This window comes from Canis lupus, chromosome 2 (genome assembly GCF_011100685.1).
Source record: "Canis lupus familiaris isolate Mischka breed German Shepherd chromosome 2, alternate assembly UU_Cfam_GSD_1.0, whole genome shotgun sequence".
Lineage (NCBI taxonomy): Eukaryota > Metazoa > Chordata > Mammalia > Carnivora > Canidae > Canis > Canis lupus.
In genome coordinates, this window is record NC_049223.1 from 45,647,753 (window position 1) to 45,669,517 (window position 21,765).

Genomic DNA, 21,765 nt, shown 5'->3' on the forward strand with positions numbered 1-21,765 from the left:
CAATTCGCTATACTGACTTCATATATTCATTTACTAGTTTCTTTACCATTTAATACTTTTTCAATGCTTTAAAAGCCATGCAATAGCTAAAGAAGGACCCCCCCCAAAAGTGAACTGTCAACCAAACAAGAACTCAGCCCAAATGAATATGATGTTGTTTTTATAAAGTGTATGTTTATACATTGTTTAATCATAGGAGACTCAACTCCAGTAAACAAACTGAGGGTTCCTGAAGGAGAGGTGGATGGAGAGATAGGGTAACTGAGTGATGGGAATTAAGGAAGGCCCTTGAAGTAATAAGCACTGGGTATTGTATGCAATTGATGAATCACTAAATTCTACCTCTGAAAGTAATAATGCAGTATATGTTAATAAAAAAGCAAGAATTTGGAATTCAAAAAGAAATATATTTTTATTTCATAAAGAAATATTGGTTAAATGAGAAAAAACTGGTCAAATCCATGTACTGTTTCATTTCTTATCAATTTCTATTACAGATAACAATGATCTTTGATGTTACATTTCGTGGGCACTCAATAAATGTGCTTTGTTTTCTTCTTTTCTTTAATACAAAAGAAAAAAATTATCTGGACCTTCCTTCTGACATCTGGCTGTCAGGATGTCACCTAGATAGGGACAGTTACAAGAGGTACTTGGGTCATCAGATATATGGAACTAACTTTTCATGGAAAACAATTGTGGTTGTTGAATATAATAATAATTCCTATCTTGATATGAAAATAATAGGTGGATTTATGATAACTGAGAGCCTACTCCTTTAAAGTATTTTTGGCGAAAACATTAGATTGGGGGAGAGAAAGAACAAAGGAATGAGCAAATAATCCATCCACATGGCATTTCTCAATCCCTGCTAGTTCCAAAATACCTTACCATTTGCAGTGGATGTTGTGATGATAACCTCTTCAGAAATGAATGACTCATCATCCTAGGTTGGGAAAATGATCTCAGCTATCAGCCCCCTTTGTCAATTGCCTCAGCTAATGAAGGCCATCTTGTCCAAGTATTTATTTATTTATTTTTTGGCCAAGTATTTAATATTGAGTAAACAAGAGGATTATAAAGCTCCAGAGTTGTTTAAGATAACTCCACAAGGCCACCCCAGTTTCAGAATTCTCTACTGGATCTGCTGAGGCCTGCTTAAAAACTGTATTGCAGACCAATGTTTTCTTCTCCTTCATCTCCTGATTCTGCTTTCTTCCCTCCCCTTCCATAAGTCATGGTCCCAAGAATCTCCTTCTCAGAGTCTGCTTCTCAGGAAACCCAGTCTGTGAACCAATCATATTGAGTACCCAGGTAGTTCCTGCCTCTGACCATTCATTCTAAGAGTTTACTATTGAAATAGAACCCCTGAAAAAATGAACCTCAGACATTTCCAGTTCTCTGTATTTTCCCGTATGTACATCTCCACTGAAATGCCACCTAAGCGTTCACACATACCAGCAGAGATTCTGTTTGCACAATGGGTTCGTGCTGCATGCTCAGGGTATGTAATGATAAGCATGTAGAGTAAGCTAAGAGAACTTTCCCCCTGCAAGACATATAAAACTCTTATAATACTGATATCTATTTAAAATAGATATCAACGGTAATATAATTAAGGTGTGCATTTCACTGTGGCCTTTTTAACTTCCTTATGATTGTGCATTTGTTTGGCAGTAGAGATCTCAGACTTTATTGCCTACCCATTTTTTTTCCTCAGAAGAGCAATCATAAAACTTTAACTCTTCAACTATTCTTCAAATCTCGAAACTTCCACTAATTGGAGATCAAGAAATACTCATTTAAATACAGTACTTCAGATCTGATTATATGATCATTTCAAAAAAAAATCCATGATAGAAACTGTCAGAAATATAAAGACATCCCTGACAAACAAGAGATGCCAAATTCTCTTATTTGGTAAGCCAGTGATTCACTAATGCCCAGGAAGCTAACTTAGATAGTATTTCATGATACATAAATACCACTTATCTGATTCTGCTTATTCAAAACAAACTCATGGATATTTAATAATAGTAATTAGAATTGAAGAGTCACATTCTAGAAACATTTCACTGAAAAAAATACTTTATAGAAATATCAATTTTTAAAACTGAAGGATATGATCCCACATTTCAAAACTGAAGCTAGTAAAATATATCTATTGGTTAGGTTACCATGACTGCCCAAGGAGCTGACTGTTCTTTAATTAAATATTAAACCAATAAAGGGGACGATAGAGTAGTGGGTGGAGGTGTTAAAAGGGAGTGATTATATGGGGGATGTAATGGGAGCATACATTCTGTTCCTGAGCGATCATCTGAAACTATGGTGAATGTGCCTGCCATTTTTGTCTAGAAGTGGAGCACTGTGGAAATGGTGAAGACTATACACAGAACATAGTAGGACATACTACCCTATAGGATTGGAGATGGAATTAGAAGTCACAGAAATAGGAAAGAATGAGGGAATTGATGCATAATAATTGTTCCTATTAGCAATTTGTCCACTGAGGGTTCCCTCTAACTCTGCACTTGCCCTAATCTTGTCTAATACTTCAAAATCATGGAAACAAAGAAAATTTCCTTCAAATGTACACTAAACTATAATTCTTCTAAATCAATTAATCATAATAGCAATGTATAGTGACAAAAGTTCAAGAAGAATGGAGAGGAAAGAAAAGAAATGAACTCTCTTCACATAGCACTTCTCAGAGCCTGCTGGTTCCAGAATATATTGTCATATATTAAAAAGTCGAAAGTTGCTCATCTATTTACTGCTGGTCATTCAACCCTTGACAAAAGCATTGGTTTCCACGCAGACTTTGTGGTTTGGAATGCTTTCTTAATATAATCACCTCCTATTCTGTCTGTGTTTGCTGATTCATATCAAGAAAGATCGTGACTAGCTCCTCCTAGAACTACTGGTAAAGCAGTTAGGGAGGGTTCACTACATAGGAAAATTGTTCTGTATTTTTTAAAAGATTTTATTTATTTATTCATGAGACAGAGAGAGAGAGAGAGACAGAGACAGAGACATAGGCAGAGGGAGAAGCAGGCTCCATGCAGCGAGCCTGACGTGGGACTCGATCCTGGGTCTCCAGGATCAGGTCCTGGGCTGAAGGCGGCACTAAACCACTGAGCCACCTGTTCTGTATTTTTTAACAGTTTTATCAAGATATAATTCAAATACCATACAATTCACTCACTTAAAATACCTATGATTTTAATTATATTTTAGTATAGTCACACGGTTGTACACCCATCATCATAAGCTTAGAGCATTCTCATTATACCCAAAAAGAAATATTTCACTCCTTAGCCATTGATCTCCTAACCCTCATGCCCCATCTAGCCCCATATAACCACTAATATACTTGTTATCTCTGTAAGTTTCTCTATTATGGATCTTCCATATAAATGGAACCGTGTAAGGTGCCATTCTGGCTTCTTTCACTTAGTATGTTTTCCCAAATTTCATCTATGTAATAGCATATATTAGTACTGAATAGATTTTATTGTCAAGTAACATTCCATTGTATGGATAACACATTTGTTTATCCTATTTATCAGTTAGTGGACATTTGGACTATTTCCATTTTTGGCTATTATGAATAATGCTGATGAGCATTCATTTAAAACTTTTTGTGAGAACATATGTCTTCAATTCTTCAAGGTATATATACCTAGGGACATAACTGCTGGATCACATGGCCACTCTGTGTTAAATCATTTAAGGAATAGCTATGTTCTATATCATTTTCTCCCATTCCTATATGTCTGAAAGCTAAGTATATCCAAAAAAAAAAAAATCAATGCCAAATTCTTCTAGTATGTGCAGCTTGGTGCCCCACATCTTAGGCCAAAGCTCCAATTTAAAATGGCCTTAGGAGATCCCTGGGTGGCTCAGCTTTTTAGTGTCTGCCTTGGGCTCAGGGTGTGATCCTGGAGTCCCGGGATCGAGTCCCACATCGGGCTCCCTGCATGGAGCCTGCTTCTCCCTCTGCCTGTGTCTCTGCCTCTCTCTTTCTCTGTGTCTTTCATGAATAAATAAATAAAATCTTTAAAAAATAAGTAAATAAAATAAAATGGCCTTAGTCATTCCAGGAATTAACACAGCAACTGCTTAATATCTCAGACATTCACTAGACATGGAATTACAATAGCATATGTCTTGAGACACCTAGGTGGCTCAGCAGTTGAGCGTCTGCCTTTGGATGAGGGCATGATCCCAAGGTCCAGGGATCCAGTCCTGTACCGGACTCCCTGCAGGTAACCTGCTTCTCCCTCTGCCTATGTCTCTGCCTCTCTCTCTCTGTTTCTCATCAATAAATAAATAAAATCTTTTAAAAATAGCATATGTCTTGATGATACAACATACCATATATTATCAATAAAAATTAAGTTTCAAAACTCCTTGAAGATAGAAGCATACAATGATATATTTCTTATAACAACACTCTGCATGTTATGTTATTGTTTCAGAATTTGAATATAAGACATACTGGAAAAAATAATGTCACTACTAATAAAAATAGGCCGTATCATACATTTATGTAGTATTCTAAAGTTTATTAGTAACTTCAACCTGAACATTATTCATATAACCCTGATAACATTTAATTTAAATATTCTCCTCTTGCAGAAATGAGAAAACTACAATTCAAGTAGGTTAAACAACTTCCAAATATTAAATAACTAGTTACAAAGGTGGATAGTTTTATACACCATCTAATAATTACTTCAACTTAGTGAGGAGGAACTGAGATTTGTGTGATCTACTTGTATTTAGATTTATCCAAAATGTTGCTCAGTAAAATCATCTTCCTTCTTCAAACTGGCTTACACAAATCATTAGCTCAGAACAGTGTATTTATAAAATAAATACAAAGATAAATCTTCTTCATGCCAAAGAAACATTGTATATATGTTACAATAAGGCTTTTTCTTAACCATCTTGTATTGTAGGATCACTTAATATTTAGTAATCTAAATTTAATCGGTGTTTATGTTACTGCTCTTTTTAAGTTAATACAACCCTTATAATCACAAATATGGAAATATTTGAATTTATTACTTAAAAATGCATAGTGGCTTTAGCACCCCTTAAGTATGCTTATAAACAAGTTTAGGGGAAATTTTAAATTATCCTTTGCTATAATATCCTTAGAGTGAAACTTAACAACTGTTTGCTGAGTTAGAATCAACACAAAAGAAAGATAATTACGGATACTACTTATTAAAAATAAAAACAATAAAAAAAGACCACTTCCTATTTGTTTACTCTATGCCATGTGTAGTAGTAATCAGTTTTTAAATATATCATCTTATTTAGTACTTAAAAAGCCATATGAGAGATATATCATTATCTGTACTTATAGATTAATAAAATACAGACAGATCTGAAGCTCATGCATATGTGTTGGTCCTGGGTGCTGGGATTCTCAGGTCTGCTGAATTCAAAACCCCAGGCTTTGTGACTCTCTTCTCTATACTACCTACCTAAGAGCCCAAAATGGATAGCTAGATTTTCAAATGGGCCATTCGGTGTTTGATGTTACTTGAATGACTACAGTGGTTCATAAATACCAATGTTAAAGACAAAGATTCTCTCTTACTGCATGGTTTTAAAACTATCCATAATATTTTTATAATATTTTAGTGGTACTTAAATATTTTAGGGCCAAGCCCTCATTGTACAATCAAAGGCTACAAACTCCCAGAGAGATCTCTATGCTAGGAAAGGATGTGTTTAACCTGTACATAAAAGCGACTTTTGCAAATTTCAAGAAAATGTCTGATGGGGAGACACTGCTTAGAGTGAATCACTTAGGTGGATGAACAAACTTACTGGTTCTTCACTGGTAAATATATGGTAAATGTTGTCCTAATCTTTCTTATTGAGAACTATAAGGGAATTTTTAGCAGAAGAGAATTGAAGCCCTAAAAAAAATGACTATGTCACATGAAAGTGGAAAAAAACAGGCAAAAAAGACCTCTAAAGCAAGGCAGTTAAGATCAGAGAGTTAGTAAAGAGAAGTGACTAATTGCATTTTGATTTCTTCTGCAAACTAGCTGAGTGGGGAAAACTATGAGGAAAATCAAAACCATAAATGAGAAATGCTTTTCTTCTCCAAGTGTAGCCTCTAGGCCTCTCTAGTAACAAGGCTATAAGAGATTAGGAGTCTTAGCAGGTAAGGAATCTGAAGGACAGTCTATTCAGACATATTGTTTTTACTTAGTATTTTGTTCAGCTGTGTCCTTTCTCTGACAGTGTTCACCTATATAAACATCTATATCAAACTGCCTAAAGAGTTTTGACCATTTTGGAATAATTTCTGTATTATAATGACCCCTTTCTTACCCACCAAAGGTGAGCCTTCTGCTCCCCTTTGTGTACAGGACGTGGTCTGAATCACACCATGCATCCTTGGGATGGACAGTAAGAAGATTCCCAGGCCCTTGAAATGTCTCATAAAACTATATATTTAAAAAATATTAATGTCAATAATATCTGAATAAAAAGCTGGAAAAAACATTGAATTAATAACCTCTCCATTTCAACCCCTGATTATATTGATGCACACACACACACACACACACACGATTATCTACATAAAATCGCACCTGCTAGAGAGCAGGTAATGTTTTAGGATAACTGAAAGTGAGTGTATATTTGCCTTTTTAAAAATTAGAATTGTGATTACATTTATATGTTCTAGGGTATCTGGAATCCAAGCCTCAAGGATTGAGAATACTACCCAGGGAAAAAGATGTTAAATTGAACTATAAGGCTACTTTACAACTTTGATGTATAGACTCAGTTTAATAAAAGCTAGATAATCAGCAAGGATGAAAAAATGAATTCTTGAAATATGCCTCATAATGATATGGATGGGATAAAAGCTGCCAAAACAGTGTTCAAAGCAAGTTCTCACAAATTCTGAGTATTGTAACTATGTTCACACTGAAAATATATATTTTAAAAATACCACTTATTATTTCAAGCTTTAACCCACCATTCTAAAACCATAATGCCTAGAGTAACAAGTAACAACCCCTACTGGCCAGTCTACTTTCCGACTGATGCTAAAGGATACAGGAGAAAGGATGAGTTCACTGACACAGTTGTAAGCACAGGGGCAGGAACAGTTTTCCAACACTGCATTCAGCTGCAATATTATTTTTGGTCATTTGGCTTCTGCAATGATCCTCCTAAAGATCTTAGCATATGTCACTTTTATGAAGACAAGTTTTAATAAATGTATTAGAATTTAAAATTCTTGGCAGGGCATCTGGGTAGCTCAGCAGGTGGAGGAGCACCTGCCTTTGGCCCAGGGCATGATCCTGGAGTCCCAGGATCAATTCCCATATCAGGCTCCCTGCATGGAGCCTGCTTCTCTCTCTGCCTATGTCTCTGCCTGTCTCTGCCTCTGTCTCTGTCTGTCTGTCTGTCTCTCTCTCTTTCTTTTTTTTTTTTTCTCTCTCTCTTTCTCATGAATAAGTAAATAAAATCTTTTTAAAAATCTTGGTAATATTTAAAAATCAACTGATAAAATTAATTTTGCTCAAATTAAAAAGCTTTTCCTTAGTATTGCTTTCTGAAGAGGTAAAATTTTCCAATGATATTTGAAAACTTTGTTGCCTGCTCTAAGTTAAGCGGCCAAAGCAAAGAATGAACACAGTGAGGGTGTGCCATCGTAGTGCTAATTTATATGACAAAAATAAACGAGAGGTAAAGTAAGCAACATGTTGACATATCCAGCTTATACACCCTACATTTTGTCTACTTGCAAAGTGGCATATACAATTCTGGACTTTTGCATAAACAACATGCAAATGTCCCTCTTTATGGCATGCTCTGGATAATTGACTTGTACTTTCAGAGCTAAAAATTAGGTAAATAAACTTGTGCCCAAAGAATCTGTCATGCAAGTCTATTAATTTTCCATATCAAGATATCCAGGAATGGAACAGAACTCAGAGTCTAGAATAAATCACATGAATAGAGATATTCTTACTTCTTCCTGGCCCACTGTATCTCTCTTGCCTTCCGTTCATGTCTGTAAAAATCAGATTAAAATGAACTGAGGGTGGTTCATTTTAGATAAGAAAGAAGATGCTGTACTACTGTAGTACAGAAGAATGTTGTGGCCTAGGGATAGGCATCGAGGTTTTTCTGTCTGCTTAGGGTTGCCATATTTATGGACATTACGTATGATGGCAGATTGCATTCTTGTTCCCAACAATCCACTCCTTTTTCTATAAGTACACTTGCTGAGTGAACTTACAGGCCTTCGGGTAGAGGATATATTGCTTTGCCCCATTGTCCAGGTGGCCATGAACTTGCTTGGATCAGTGAAAAATGAATGGAAGGGACAGTATGTCATCTCAGAGTGAAAAAAAATCTAAAAAGCACCATGTGCTTCTACCAGCTTCTTGCTCTTTTCCAACAACTCCACGTAGGACTTGTTCCTTTAGAATGGATCCCAGAATGGGAAGACACATGGAGCAGAACTGCCTACTAGCTGTCACCAAGATAACAAAGCAAGAGACATACGTTTGGAATTTTAAGCCACTGTGACTGGGGCTTCTTGTCACTATAGTGAAGCAGATTGCTACAGAATTCTTGATCTAATTGTAAAAAAGATTAACAAAAGAAGCCCCAGCTTAAGGGGCCTGCTTCTCCTCCCCAATAAACCTCATTTTCTTTGAGCATTAGGTTGAGAGTCCATCAGACAGCAACAGTAGCAACTCCATGATCATCCATGATCATTGACCCTACCAGCTGCTCCTTACAGAAGATTTCACTGAACCCACGCCTCCATTTTCTTCCAGTGAATCTACTGGTTCAGCTCATTGAAAAGACCGTAAAAACAAGAAAATACTTTGAAGGAGAGAAACTATTCGATATCATCTCAGGGGAAATCTTGGGCAGTTCAAATTTCTCTGAAAACCTTACCTGTCAATGAGCAAGGTAAGGGGGAAAGAGCAGGTATATGTAACATCTGGACCTTATTTTTTACCAACAATGGAACAGATGGAGTGATTATCTCTAGCCTTACATGCACTGACCCTGAATATCTGTTATTTGTCAAAACAGTTTGAATGCTTTTGGTTTTGGTTTCCCACACATATGATCAGATTATTCATAGAGTTTACTTTTGAAAAGACTTAAAATGAAAAATCATGAAAATTAAACACCACTAGTACATTGAGAGGGTGCTATTCCTAAAATAATTTTATAAATTCAAAAGAAAAAAAAAGCGTTCTTTTATGGGAATAACATTTACTCTTTTTAATTGTATCTTAAAAATCAAGGAATCAGCCTCAATGAAGAGAACTTAATCTGTACTTATTATTTTATAATTTAATTTTATAAAATTTCGTATGTCAGTGAGGTAAATATGAAAGACAGGCAGAGCAGAGTGAGAGTTCCAAATTCCAGAAAGATAACTTTTACTTCTACAATTTATTATTTTTCTTCCTTTCAAAATAGGGTTTATAATTGCAGATATTTCTATTTTTACTGAAATCTGATAAAGAAGGCACTTAATGTACAAAAAGAAAAAGACATCTTGGATTCTTTATGATTAATTTCAGCTAGAAAATGTTAACCCTAGCTGAATGTGCCCTAGGCTTAAAGAAAGTATTTATTACAAGCCAATGCTTCATATTAAACATTGTGGTTTTTCTCCCCAAAACTTCTAGAACAAACATATTCATTTGCTTAATCACTTACATAGAAAATAAGTTTTAGAAATTATCCATCTTATTTCCACTGATATTTTTCAAATAGAAAATCAAATTTAAGTCTTTTCTTTGTCACTTGAAAGAAATATTGACTAATCTTATTTAATCTGTCTGATGCTTGCTTGGTTATGTTTTGATATTTCTAACTATTTATATTTTCTGAGCAAATGAACTATTTTACCATATGTTCAGTCTCCCACAGAATCTTACACGATCACCTAAATAATGGCATCTATGAAGTAGAATGATCTATTTATAAATGAATTGCATTTCCAGTATCATTACTGGCAACATATTCCTTAACAACTGCTATGGAGACAGAAAGTATCAAAATATACAGCGGAAATTTGAACCCCATCAAGCCAGCGGCCTGACAAAGGTTAGCAGGATAACGAAACATTCAGCTCTGCTTCTTTTCTTACGTTTGTCTCATCTCCATGCACAGCAGGAAATGTCTCCTTTTTGCCCCCTCCTTCATATTCTAAAAAAGGATGTACTGCTTTGTTTTAAAATTGAAGCCAAAGTAACCAATGTTTCCCTGTTTTTGAAAGCATTTCCTTCATTCTGATGTACTTTAGTCATAATGTTGAAAAGAACTTTTGTAGAGTCAATGAAAGTTCTGATGCCAATAGCAATGTTCTATTCTTTTTTGCTCCCTAAGTTCCCAAGGACTGATATATATAAATGCTATAGAACCTTACACGTGGATTTTATCCCCCATTCCATCAAACAAAATTAATCATCTTGTTTATTTACATTTTTGTAGTGAGAGTGAAGTAGACATTTCATGCCATAGAATGTGGCTGTCATGTTGGCCCAGCTGAGCTCACAACACAAATAAATTTGTAAGTGACCAAGATGCTATGTATTAATATATTTATTTTGACAGCATAAATCATCTAGTATTTTGACAAGTGTAAATCATTTCATAAGAGCTTTCATACATATTACTTTAGTTTAGCTTAGGAACTAGACAACAGCTGGTTCATCAACAGCCTTGTCTTCTGTGTTAAGAATTTAGATTTTTATCTAACAGTCACTGAGAGCTATTGAAGGACTTTAAGTACTTAGTTTCATTTCAGAAAGATTTCTTTGACAGGCATAAAGCAATAGTGTCCAAAGTGAGATATGCACATGCTTCTCTCTCTTTCTCTGTCTCTCATGAATAAACAAATAAATCTTTAAAAAGGGGGGGAGGACACCTGGGTGGCTCAGCGGTTGGGTGTCTGCCTTCAACTCAGGTTGTGATTCCAAGATCCAGGATAGAGTCCCACTTCAGGCTCCTGTGAGAAGCCTGCTTCTCCTTCTGCCTATGTCTCTGCCTCTCTCTGTGTGTCTCTCATGAATAAATCTTTAAAAAAAAAAGAGAGAGAGATGCACATGGTAGAGAGTATACCATCAAGGCTGTCCCCTGGGTATGAGAAGAAAACACAAAAGTGTGTATGTGTGTGAATGTATACATAAGTATACATGTGTTTGTATGTATAATCCTATTTAATTTTGATATTTGTTTTAAATTTTGCATATTATATGTATATATTTAAAATCATACCTATCTAAACAAACATACTAGTTCATGTTCAATCTTTGTTTTTTCCTTTTCTGATGACATTTAAAATGATAAAATTTAGAATCTATTAACAAATGAATCGGGAGCAGAAAATTAGTGAGAAAAAAAAAGAAAATTAGTGAGAGGACTATGTAAATAGTCCAAATAAGAAAAAAGAAAATTAGGGCCTGAATGAAGGCATCAGGAATTAAGAAGAGAAGGGAGATGCATGCATATTCCTATGAGAAAGAAATGATGATGCTTGATTAAACGTGAATAGAAAGGATAAAGGAGAATGAGCCTGGGGTGCACATCAGATAGTTTGATGGAGCTCCAAGTTGAGAAGAGAATTATCCAACAGGTGCCCTAGAATTGGGAATAAGAAACAAAGATTTTTTTTTTTGTAAAAATTTAGGGAAACTATAGCAGATAGGGGAGAGATGCAAAGAGAAAAATAAATGTGTAAATCTCCAGACTTATGCCTACTTACCTCCACAATAATGATGCACTTTTGTCTGTTTTATGTATTGAAGTTTTGTGCAATATTTCATTTGTAAAAAGGGGTTTCCTGGCTTTTAAATGAAATAAAATTAGGAAATTATTGCTATCTGGTTCAGTACCTAAATCCGAGAAATCAACATTTTAAGGGCAGGGAAAAATACACAAAAGATGAATAATGTCTGTAAATAAAGACTACGGAGCTAATCTATTTGTGTTTAAAATAAATCACCTTTTTATTTTTTTTTTATTTTTTTTTAAATCACCTTTTTAAATGGCAAGGAAAATTCTATCCATTATACTAAGATGAACACACATCCCTAATTATCATTTTTTGGATAGAATCAATTTTCTGTGGACAGAACTTTTTGGAATGCCATCCCATCTCCAAAACAGATACTGCTAATGCCTACAAGAAATCAAATTGTGAAGCCATATACCTAATCACCAATATAAGGCAACTATACTTTCCATTATCATGACTGCTCACCCTTCTACAGCTACATGTCCTTCCAGAATTGGACAAAATGCTCCATATAAATAACTAAGTTGAAATGTCTCCAAAGGAATATCAACTGGTTGTCTTCCTAGAGTCTTCGTAGGGTAATTATAGTAAAACTGTCATGGTACCTTGATGTCCCTCCAGGCACTCTGGCAAGCAAGGTTTAAAAGGAAACGTGACCTTGTAATCAATAATAATGGACAGGCTTCTGTGCTTTATGTTAGTATAGTTGCTAGAGCAATGTTACAATACTCCAAGGATTGTTATTGATGCTGACATTCCAAACAGAACTCAAAGTCAAGGGAATAATTATCTTACTTTCCTGTGCATATACTTTTTCTGCCGCGGGTCACCGAACCTTTTATTTTTTCCAACATAAAATTTCTATCCAAAAAAGAAATCTAATACAATTGAGGACAAAGACTATAATAGTATTACATTCAGAAGAATCCCTTCTGAGGCTCTCTAGCAGAGTGCTCTGATTGGATAGTATACATATTGCCTATGTGCAGAAGCACAATTATTATAGCAAAATTTCACGTGGAGATTATCTAAAATAATCTAATTTACAATTAATATCAAAAGGACTAATTCCCCCACTATTCCCTGGAATCTGAAACAGTTCAATGGGCCTTTCTGTAAAAATAATGGTATCAACGATACCTCCAAAAATATTATTTTAGAAAAAGGACTATGGAATCCTATAAACTTGCTCACTATTTGCTAAACATAGTCCCAAATCTTTTGGAATTTTTCAATAAGCAATAAAGGGACTCTGCCCAAGCAAGTTTTTTTTTTTTTTAATATTCCAAGGAGGAGCCAAACAGCTCAGTCACTGTATTTGGATGCAGCTGTTGTACATTTTATTCATAGGAATGCATAGCATGGCTTACTGTTGCTGAAGAAGACTGCTGAAAGGCAGTTTGTTTTTTTTTTAAGTAAGCAACTGAATTATAAAAGGTCCTAGCAATAATAGATCTCACAATACCTTTCAATTTTGCCCTCTCAACCCTCTTGATTTTTGGATTCCAAGAAGAAAGGAACTTATAAGGCTTATAACTATGTGAGGGACATGACAGACGCTACTGGCCATGCCTGCTGTCAGAGTAAAATCTGTGTCTTCCTTATTAATATTCAAATTCTTTTCACGGTGATGGACCATGGCACCCTCTTCAGATTGCAGGCACACAGTTTCACTGCATGTCTGAAGCATATGTAAGGAAGGGCCTAGGTGCTGTGCAGAAGAATCATGTGTTTGTCTGGACCAGCCTACAGCATAGGAAATGCCAAAATGAACAACAGAAACAGAGCAATTCCATGAAATAGACATTGTGACGGAATATTACATTCCAATATAACTTCCTGTCCAATTCAAAAATTTAATTTGCCAACCAAAGCCTGTTTAGCAGAACATACACATTGTCAGTTAGCCTGAGAATCTTTACTAGGCTTGCCTAGCTTCCCTGCCAGAAACAGTTATTATAGATCGGAAGACAATATATCTTTGATTCAACCCTCCTCTGGGGGCTTCTTCACCCGGAGGCCTTGGCAATCACAATTATAAAAATGAAGTGAAAATGAAAACTTCATATCTTGCATCAGGTGGCTTCAAGTAATAGAAAATTATGATTCTTCTGGGTTAAAAAATGAGGAAATAACAAATTTTAGCTACCACAATGTCCAGAGACAGGTGACTGCAGGTGTGGTTAAAGTGGCATGGTGGTGACATCAAGGAAGTGCATCCTTTCCATCTTTCTGCTCCACATCCTCTACATGCCAGGATCTCTCTGCTCTGACTCGTTCCCCTGGAGACCCACAATAGCACTGAGAAAAATTGCAGACAGGATATGTTCCCCTGAACATCTTTAAGAAGACTTCCAGAAAACTTATCCCATACCTGTTTCATAAGTGTGCCACCTGCCCAGGTTGGACGATACCTGACTGCTCCTCATCCACCTTTTAACAACAGTACTGAATGTGATTTGAAATCAAATCCCCATCAGTGTGTGTTTAATAAAAAGTGTTGCAGAAGGTAGGAGTCACTAAAATCCCTCTTACTGAATTCCAAATAGTGCCACAATGTATCAGTCAGGTTGACATAATGATTGGATAACCATTGCTTATCTCCTCTTCCATGAAACTCTCCTAGAGTTTGTAGGACATCATACTCTCTGGCTCTCCTCCTACTGCTTTATCTGCTCAGTTTGTCTCACTTCACTAGCTTCACATCTGCTTCCTACTCTCTTTTAGAAGATTCAGCTCCAAGCCCTCTTTTATTTCTAAAATCTCTCTCAGCAACTTCAATGGCTTCAGATAGCACGACAATATGAATATTTTTCTAATTCATACCCTCACTCTGATCTCTCTTCCAATTTAGGGATAAGTTGGAATATACCTTAGGATATCACCTTAGGGATAACCACTTGTATCACCTGTGTACACTCAAACCCAACAAATCATTCTGCTTCTCCCCCCGAGTTAGTAGCTTCACCTGATTTCTCCATTTCTCTTTCTGCTTCATCATTCCCCCCAGTCATTCAGGCCTGAACCTGAAACTCATCTCAGGTGTCTCACTCTTTCTCAACTGCCATATTAATTGGTATAATACAATATAATATCTTTGAGATAGCTCTAATATCTGTCCCTGAGCTTTTCCCTTTATCACGAAACTTAACTCCACGTTACCTCTTATTCCATCAAATCCAACAGTCTTAATGTTTCTTAGACCACACACCCAGTCTGTGCTCTCCTGAAACCATTCCAGATGAATCCTCCTATGGCACTGCATCAACATCTGCCTGCTAATTCACTCCATCTTGTACTTGAATTCACTGGCCCACTGGCTCTTTCCCCAAATTGCACCATGCTTGCTGTTTCTATGCCTTCCTGCAGTGTTCTATTGTCTTTCTGTAATTTAGCTGTCCCTGCATCTGTGGAAATCCTACCCATCTTAAACCTCAGAGAGTTTAGAAGAAATGTATCCTTAAGATGGTATATGATGACCACAGTGGCATTATTAGGTTTCTGTGTCATTTATTAACTGATATTGAGCAAACACTTCAATTCTATGAGATTCAGATACTTCTCTATAAATGGGGAAAGAGGATACTACTTTCTCTGCCTTGTGTTAGGACAACTGAAATTAACAGAAATTCTAAATGAGATGAATATATAAAAGCAAGTGTAAAAGCTAACATGCTAATGCAAAGTGCTACTATTAGCATCTTCTTTAATATATGCATTCACAGTATGTATATAAGGCCTCCTTCTGGGATTCTACTTATGGTCATCACATTTATGATCAATGTTGATGATGACTTCTCTCCTAGTATTAGTTTAGCCACTTAAAAACAGGCCTCGTTGATTCTTTGGGAATGTAGGTTCACATTTAGAAGGCAATAAGAGATTCAGAAACTGTATGATATATTTAGTTAAGGTATGAAAGAAATAAAAGACATTAGTTGTAATGCCATGATCATATGGAAGATTCCCTTTATTCCTTTATTGAAAATGCAAATAATTATTTTAATACTCCATATAAGTGCATAATTTGAAATAAATATTTATGTAAATATTTTTTTACGTAAATATTCACTGAGGAATTCACTGAGGAATTCTTTTATTCATGCTAAAGTTACCTGGCTATCCCTTGAAAAACTAGTTTTACACTAACGTATGCCATGAATGTTTAAGATTCAACTATTTCTGGAGAGTTGCAGTTACATGCTAGGCATAATAAGATGCCATGGGCCTACTGAGAGTCCTGGTCTAGGAGACTGCTTTTAGGATTTAAAATACTTCCAGGGAAATATCTAAAACCACAGTATTCATTCCATATTTGATGTTACAATATGGAATGAATCTTATGGGCCATAAGATTTTTTTCTCTTTCTTTTTTTTTCTTGTTCTTTTCTTTCTTTCCTTTTTTTTTCTTTTTTTGCAAGCCTGAAGATCCCTCCCACAGCCTTACAATTTTCTATCCATTTTCATCCTTTTTTTTCAGTTGATAATGTTAACACATTAAATAAATTTAAGTCTGATTCTGCCAATCATTTAAAACATAAAATTTGGGGGATCATCTAATTTGACCCTTAATTTTACATATGTGGTTCCATAACAAAGCACACTGTCCATTCACTAAATGTTCCCTAAGTTTGACTTTCACATTATGCAAAATTAATTAGTGCTCTACTCTGTCAATTCTACGGTGTACCCCCATCCACCAGATCCGGAAAAAGCAGTGGCAGGTTCATTAAAAAGAACACAGCATTATGGTAAAGAGCACATATTTAATTACCTGTTTCTCAGTTTCCTCATCTAAAAACAGGGAATAACAAGGGTGCATCTAACTCTAGTTGTTGTGAAGATGAAATCAGGTTAATACATGCAAAATGCTCAGAGCAGTACTTGACATATAAGTACTCTGTAAGCATCAGCTACTATCATATTTGTTGGGTTTGTTTTCTTATCATTACAGGATTTCATTATTTCAATGCATGTGGTGAGCAGGTTTCCACCCTTGGTAAAGCTAAGAGCATGGCCATGATCACCCTCCTTTGAGTTGCAGGATCAAAAGAAGAAATTATCAAAGATTCAAATGGCACTCAGGCTGGCAGAGTGCCATGACAAAGAGCAGTAACTCCTCTATTTCAAGGATGGATAACTTCTGTTTGGCCAGTGTGATTTTTTTTTCCAGTTGTGGAAATGACTTTGCATTGAATGGTAGGCGATGAAAATACAGAATGGTATATAGGGGTTGACAAAGACAGCAATCATGATAATTAGTTATCCTTCCAATCAACAGAGAAATCAAATATTGGCTTATTCTTTTTCTATTAAAAAATATTTTTCACATTAAAAGCACTAGCCATGGAATATTTGGCAAATGCTGGAATTTCTTGTCCCCAGACAAGATTATTTAATTATTTCTAAATTATTAAAATCTTCATTTCTAAGAGAACTTGCATTTAAGTAATATTATTCTTACTCTCGGGATCTTTAAGAGATCTGAGTTGTTCATTATCTCTATAGCACACTCTTGGAGATAAGATGCTTCACATATTCATGGACTCTCCCTGAATCTTGGAAAGTCTTCAGGCAAAACGGCAAAGCTATAGTCCAAGTTGAGGCAGAGCCTCATTTCTGCCAACAATATCATGCCTGGCCAGGCCTGAAAAGTTTTGCCAAGACCACACAGATAGACTCGATGGTAAGTTGGAGCTATAATTCTTTCTGCAACTGGAAGCCATTCTGAACTCTTGCCTAAAGTTGGAGACAGTGAAGAGGGGCCAAAACCAGAAACCATTAAAGCTTAGAAATAATTATTATGAAAAACCAACAAGCATTTACCTAATGATTCCCCAGAGCCACTCCTAGAAGAAGGAATGAAAAGGAAAAGTTTACACCACCCACAACACAAAGATTCAATGCAGTCAATGAACCAAAGAAGAAAAACCCAGTTCTGAAATTTTATTTTATTTTTTTCAGTTCTGAAATTTTATAACATGGTACTCCTCCCTTCAAATTTCTGATTAGTTGGCCACACTGTTATAATGTAGTCAAACATATAATTGGTTTTATGCATGTATCCTTAAAATATCAACACCAATTAAAATCACCACACTGAGAAACATTGTCATCAGGCATTCTTTTTGCAAAATCTACTTTAATTTTTATTATTGAAAAATTTTCACCTCTATGTCCACAAAGGAAATTGTTTAATATCATGTGATACAAAAAGTCCAGGATGCATCACAAATTAATCTCTCTAGCATATAATCACTGTATATGTAAAAAGAAAGGGTGACATGTGATGTTTAAAATCCTTTCTGGTTCTAAAATCCTATGAAAGAGGTATTTTTCTCAAGTGGCAGAAGAGAGAGAAGGATGTTTAATATTCTGAGCTCCTCATAACCACAACTTCCCAGACCTAACCACTGAGCCTATGCATTTATTGACAAAGAGCTTTGAAATCAGAAATGAAAATGGGCCACATATTGTGTTTTAGTCTACTGATGTCTTAGGTACACGAAATTACTGCATTTCTATTTTCTCCATCTCCAAAATAAGGACACTGAAAAGACATCCTCTGAGTCCCTCTTGACTTAATTTTCCAAACCTACGATTTTATAACAATAAATAGCACTTCCTCCAGAGGAGTCTTCTACTCTACCAAGTGTAAATCTTTGCTCAGGGAGGTTAAATGGACACTAGAGACTTCCCTGTGCCCCAAGGGATATGGCCAGGCTTCGCTGGGTGGGGCAGTAAATGGCCCATGACTGTCTGCCTATCCCTGGGCAGAATGCAATTTCCTTTACTTGGTTTGTTGAAAATGACTCTGTAAACTTTACAACATTCACCAGTATTCCTAGTCTTTAATACATGGCTCACTAAGACCCAGATTTGCAAGCAGGCACAATATGTTTCCTTGTTTCTGATGAGTTTTGGAAAGTAAAACAAAACCTTCTGAATTACCTCTTAAAGGCATACTTCAAGTTTGTCCTCAATAATGATTGTTTCCTTGACATTTTACAATGCCAATAATTAATCCCTTTTCAAATGCAAAGTAACATGTGCTAACTGTAGATTTGATGACTTTAATCAATCAAAACGCTATGGGAAGTACATCTGTCTTATCCTCTTCCTGGCTTCTATGTGAACTGCCCTGATGAATTCTCGAGCAGCTTCCTTCTATGGGGAAGCATGATGCCATCTAGTGATCCGATAGGAAATCACATCTCTTAATTTTCCCTCTGGACTAGGTAGCAGTACAATAAGGAATTGGGACTACACATTAGAATGGAAAAAAGAGAAACAGAATAGAAACGGCTCAGGCAGGAACTTTTACCTAATCGTTTGGTATTTATGTCATTCTGCAGAGTCATTACTAAAAATTACGGATATAACAATATGAACGTGGCACTCTCACTCTCTTCAACCTACCATTGTGAAAGTCACAGTTTGCAAAATAAATGTCTTTACGTGGAACATTTAAGATCAATAAACTAGGTCTTTGTTCATTAAAAGTTAACGGGACTTTTTATTTTTTTGGACTTTTTAAACATAATTCCAAACACTGCACTGTAAAATACATGTACTTAAAATTAAGTCATTTTATTGACTTTAAGTGATACCCTGCTAAGACGCTATTAAATTGTTGAACATTCAAAAACACAGGAAAATCTTAGATGTAATAAATGGAATGCTATTTAAAGAGTAAAAAGTTCCTCAGTAGGGAACCAAAAATTGTTCCTCATTGTTAGGAAAAAGAACCCGACTGTATTTCTAGTTTTATCAGAGTATTACGGCAGGTATCAAGGATAAGATATACTTGTCTGGGCCAGGATAGATGTCCACAATATCTTGGCTGATTATGTACACTTTTTTCCCTCTGGAAAATTCTACAAATACAAGGAACATGTATGATGCATCTTTTCATCTCCATCTACCACCGGCCCTCCATTTGTCAGTACAACAACTAGTGTGTCATAGGGACTTATTTATAGCTCGTCAATCATGGTTTGGGAGATTTTTATTCACAGTGGGAAAAAAATGCTCTCTCTGCTATGCTTTATTGCTTTTCTTCCAAGATGTTCTTTCTATAAGTTGTGCTTTGACTTGTTTGAAATGCACCCTGCTGGTTCCTAAAGTCTTTTGCACCTGTGTCCAAATGGCCTCCCTTTCATGAGTTATCCCTTTAATAGGCAGGTAACTATAGTTAATGCACCACTTGGTGAATTGGATACACACAAGGATGGAAATGAGGAACTCTTAATTATTTGTGTTTTCAATGGTAGTATTAATATTCTATTATAAGGAGATTTCAGTCGTATAACACATATAGTATTATTTACAGTTTAAAACCAGAGTTTTTGGAATGAGATTGGACAACAATGCATTGCGTACTGTTGTGTGGCTCACAAAAAAATGTACTTTATTTTCAAATATTGCAAAGGAAAACTCCATAATCATACTTGCTATCCAGTGACTTCTAGGTAAATCACAGCATATATGTGTCAACCTCAACTATATAGTATCTATACCTGCACTCCAACTAAGTATAACTAGGTTTTCACTGTGGTGTATAATGAACTTCAGTGAGACTAGTCAGATAGCTTATTTACCAAATAAATATTCCAAAAATATTTAATTTCTCTTTAGAATAAAATTCAAAAAAGTTAGATTTATCTTTCTCTGGGATTGCTGAGTTGGGATTCAAATCAGTAATTTGAAGTCAGTAACTTCTCCATAATGGTAAATTTCTCATGACACCACTCCTCCCCAAGTACAGGCTGTCACAGGATAGGAAGAAATTCCTTTTCACCAATACCACCACGAGTACCTAATGCTCACCCATACAACTCCCACTCATAAAGTCATGACTATTTGTCTCTAAGGTAATTAAGTGTATCTGTGGGCTACAGCCCAAGAGTTAAAGAGTTATCATTACCTCCTCATTTACAGGTGTTCAAAGGATATGAAATGAGTGTGGACAAATAAAATGTCATGATATACATGGCAACAAGTTAAGCGGTGTTTGTAATGGAAACCAAAAGGACCTCAAAGCCCCATGACCTGGATTCAAGTCTGAATCTTCTACTTTAAAGTCTGAGCAGTTCCTACTCCCTCCAAGTCCAAGTTTCCCATGTGCATACAGAGAGGCTTTCTGCTAACATTGACGAACCCAAGTTCTAATTTTGGCACATGCCACACTTTAAAGACAGGAGTAGTTTTCAAAGTAATTTTGAAATGTCTGTTAAGAAACATGCTTGTGACAAACACAAATTAAAAAGGTCACAGCGCGACCTATAAAGATTTTAAATTTAGTCAGGGTTTGGTTGCTGAGATTAGGAAGAAAGCTGTATATTCATTTCAAGCACATACTTCCGTTTTGTTAAGCAGAAGCTAGGCTTTCTAAACAGTGACAGTGCAAACTGCATTTATCTTTCAAAATAAGGAAAATAAAATCAGTTAGAAGAGGTTTTTAATGACTAGTTTTAATAAATAAATCCATATGATTGTATACATGGGAGTGTTTTCTCGGGAATGAATTTTATGCTTAGCATTGCCTTTGAGGTAGTTAACACTTTTTAGATACTTCTCATATATTTCAAAGAACCAAAAAAAAAAAAAAAGAAAAAGAAAAGAAAAGAAAAGACAAGACAAGACAAGACAAGACAAGACAAGAAAAGAAAAGAAAAGAAAAGAAAAGAAAAGAAGAAAATCATCTATTCACTTATATTTCCATTTGGTCAATAAATATTTATTAAAGACCTTCTCTGTGACAAGTATAGATTTGGGGATGGTCTACTTGTATTTTGTAATGCATATTAAACTAAGAGGCAGTATTCAATTTGTAATAAGTTAATAAACCAGCATAGAGATACTAAGAAATGAGGGATTTTACAGCTCCATACAGTCCAAAGGAGCATTTCATCTACTTTAATTACCAAACGACTGTGTTT

The 21,765-nt window shown here is 35.6% G+C and overlaps 1 protein-coding gene and 2 long non-coding RNA genes across 20 annotated transcripts in view; 1 reads left to right on the top strand and 2 right to left on the bottom strand.

Annotated features, from left to right (window-relative positions):
• LOC111094475 overlaps positions 1 to 8,690 on the bottom strand; it is a 36,245-nt gene extending 27,555 nt beyond the window's left edge. The window contains exons 1-2 of the long non-coding RNA XR_005355563.1: positions 8,291 to 8,690; positions 8,021 to 8,062 (exon numbers count right to left, since the gene is read on the bottom strand). This is a non-coding gene — a long non-coding RNA (uncharacterized LOC111094475). The remainder of the gene's footprint in view (positions 1 to 8,020; positions 8,063 to 8,290) is intronic.
• PDE4D (phosphodiesterase 4D) overlaps positions 1 to 21,765 on the bottom strand; it is a 1,400,346-nt gene that overhangs the window by 616,445 nt on the left and 762,136 nt on the right. The window contains exon 1 of one of the 13 annotated variants that reach the window (XM_038530663.1): positions 10,175 to 10,269. The exons of the other annotated variants lie outside the window; for them this stretch is intronic. Within the exon in view, the coding sequence (XP_038386591.1) occupies positions 10,175 to 10,230 (56 nt within the window). The 5' untranslated portion in view covers positions 10,231 to 10,269. Of the gene's footprint in view, positions 1 to 10,174; positions 10,270 to 21,765 lie in introns of those variants that run through there. 13 annotated transcript variants of the gene reach the window in all.
• Positions 8,608 to 21,355, top strand: LOC111094463. Of its 6 annotated transcripts, none has more exons than XR_005355556.1 (4): positions 8,612 to 8,976; positions 9,945 to 10,131; positions 10,519 to 10,597; positions 20,765 to 21,355. It is a non-coding gene; the product is annotated as an uncharacterized LOC111094463 (long non-coding RNA). The 6 variants fall into 6 exon arrangements; XR_005355557.1 differs by lacking the exon at positions 20,765 to 21,355 and adding an exon at positions 17,333 to 17,939; XR_005355555.1 differs by lacking the exon at positions 20,765 to 21,355 and adding an exon at positions 16,779 to 17,302.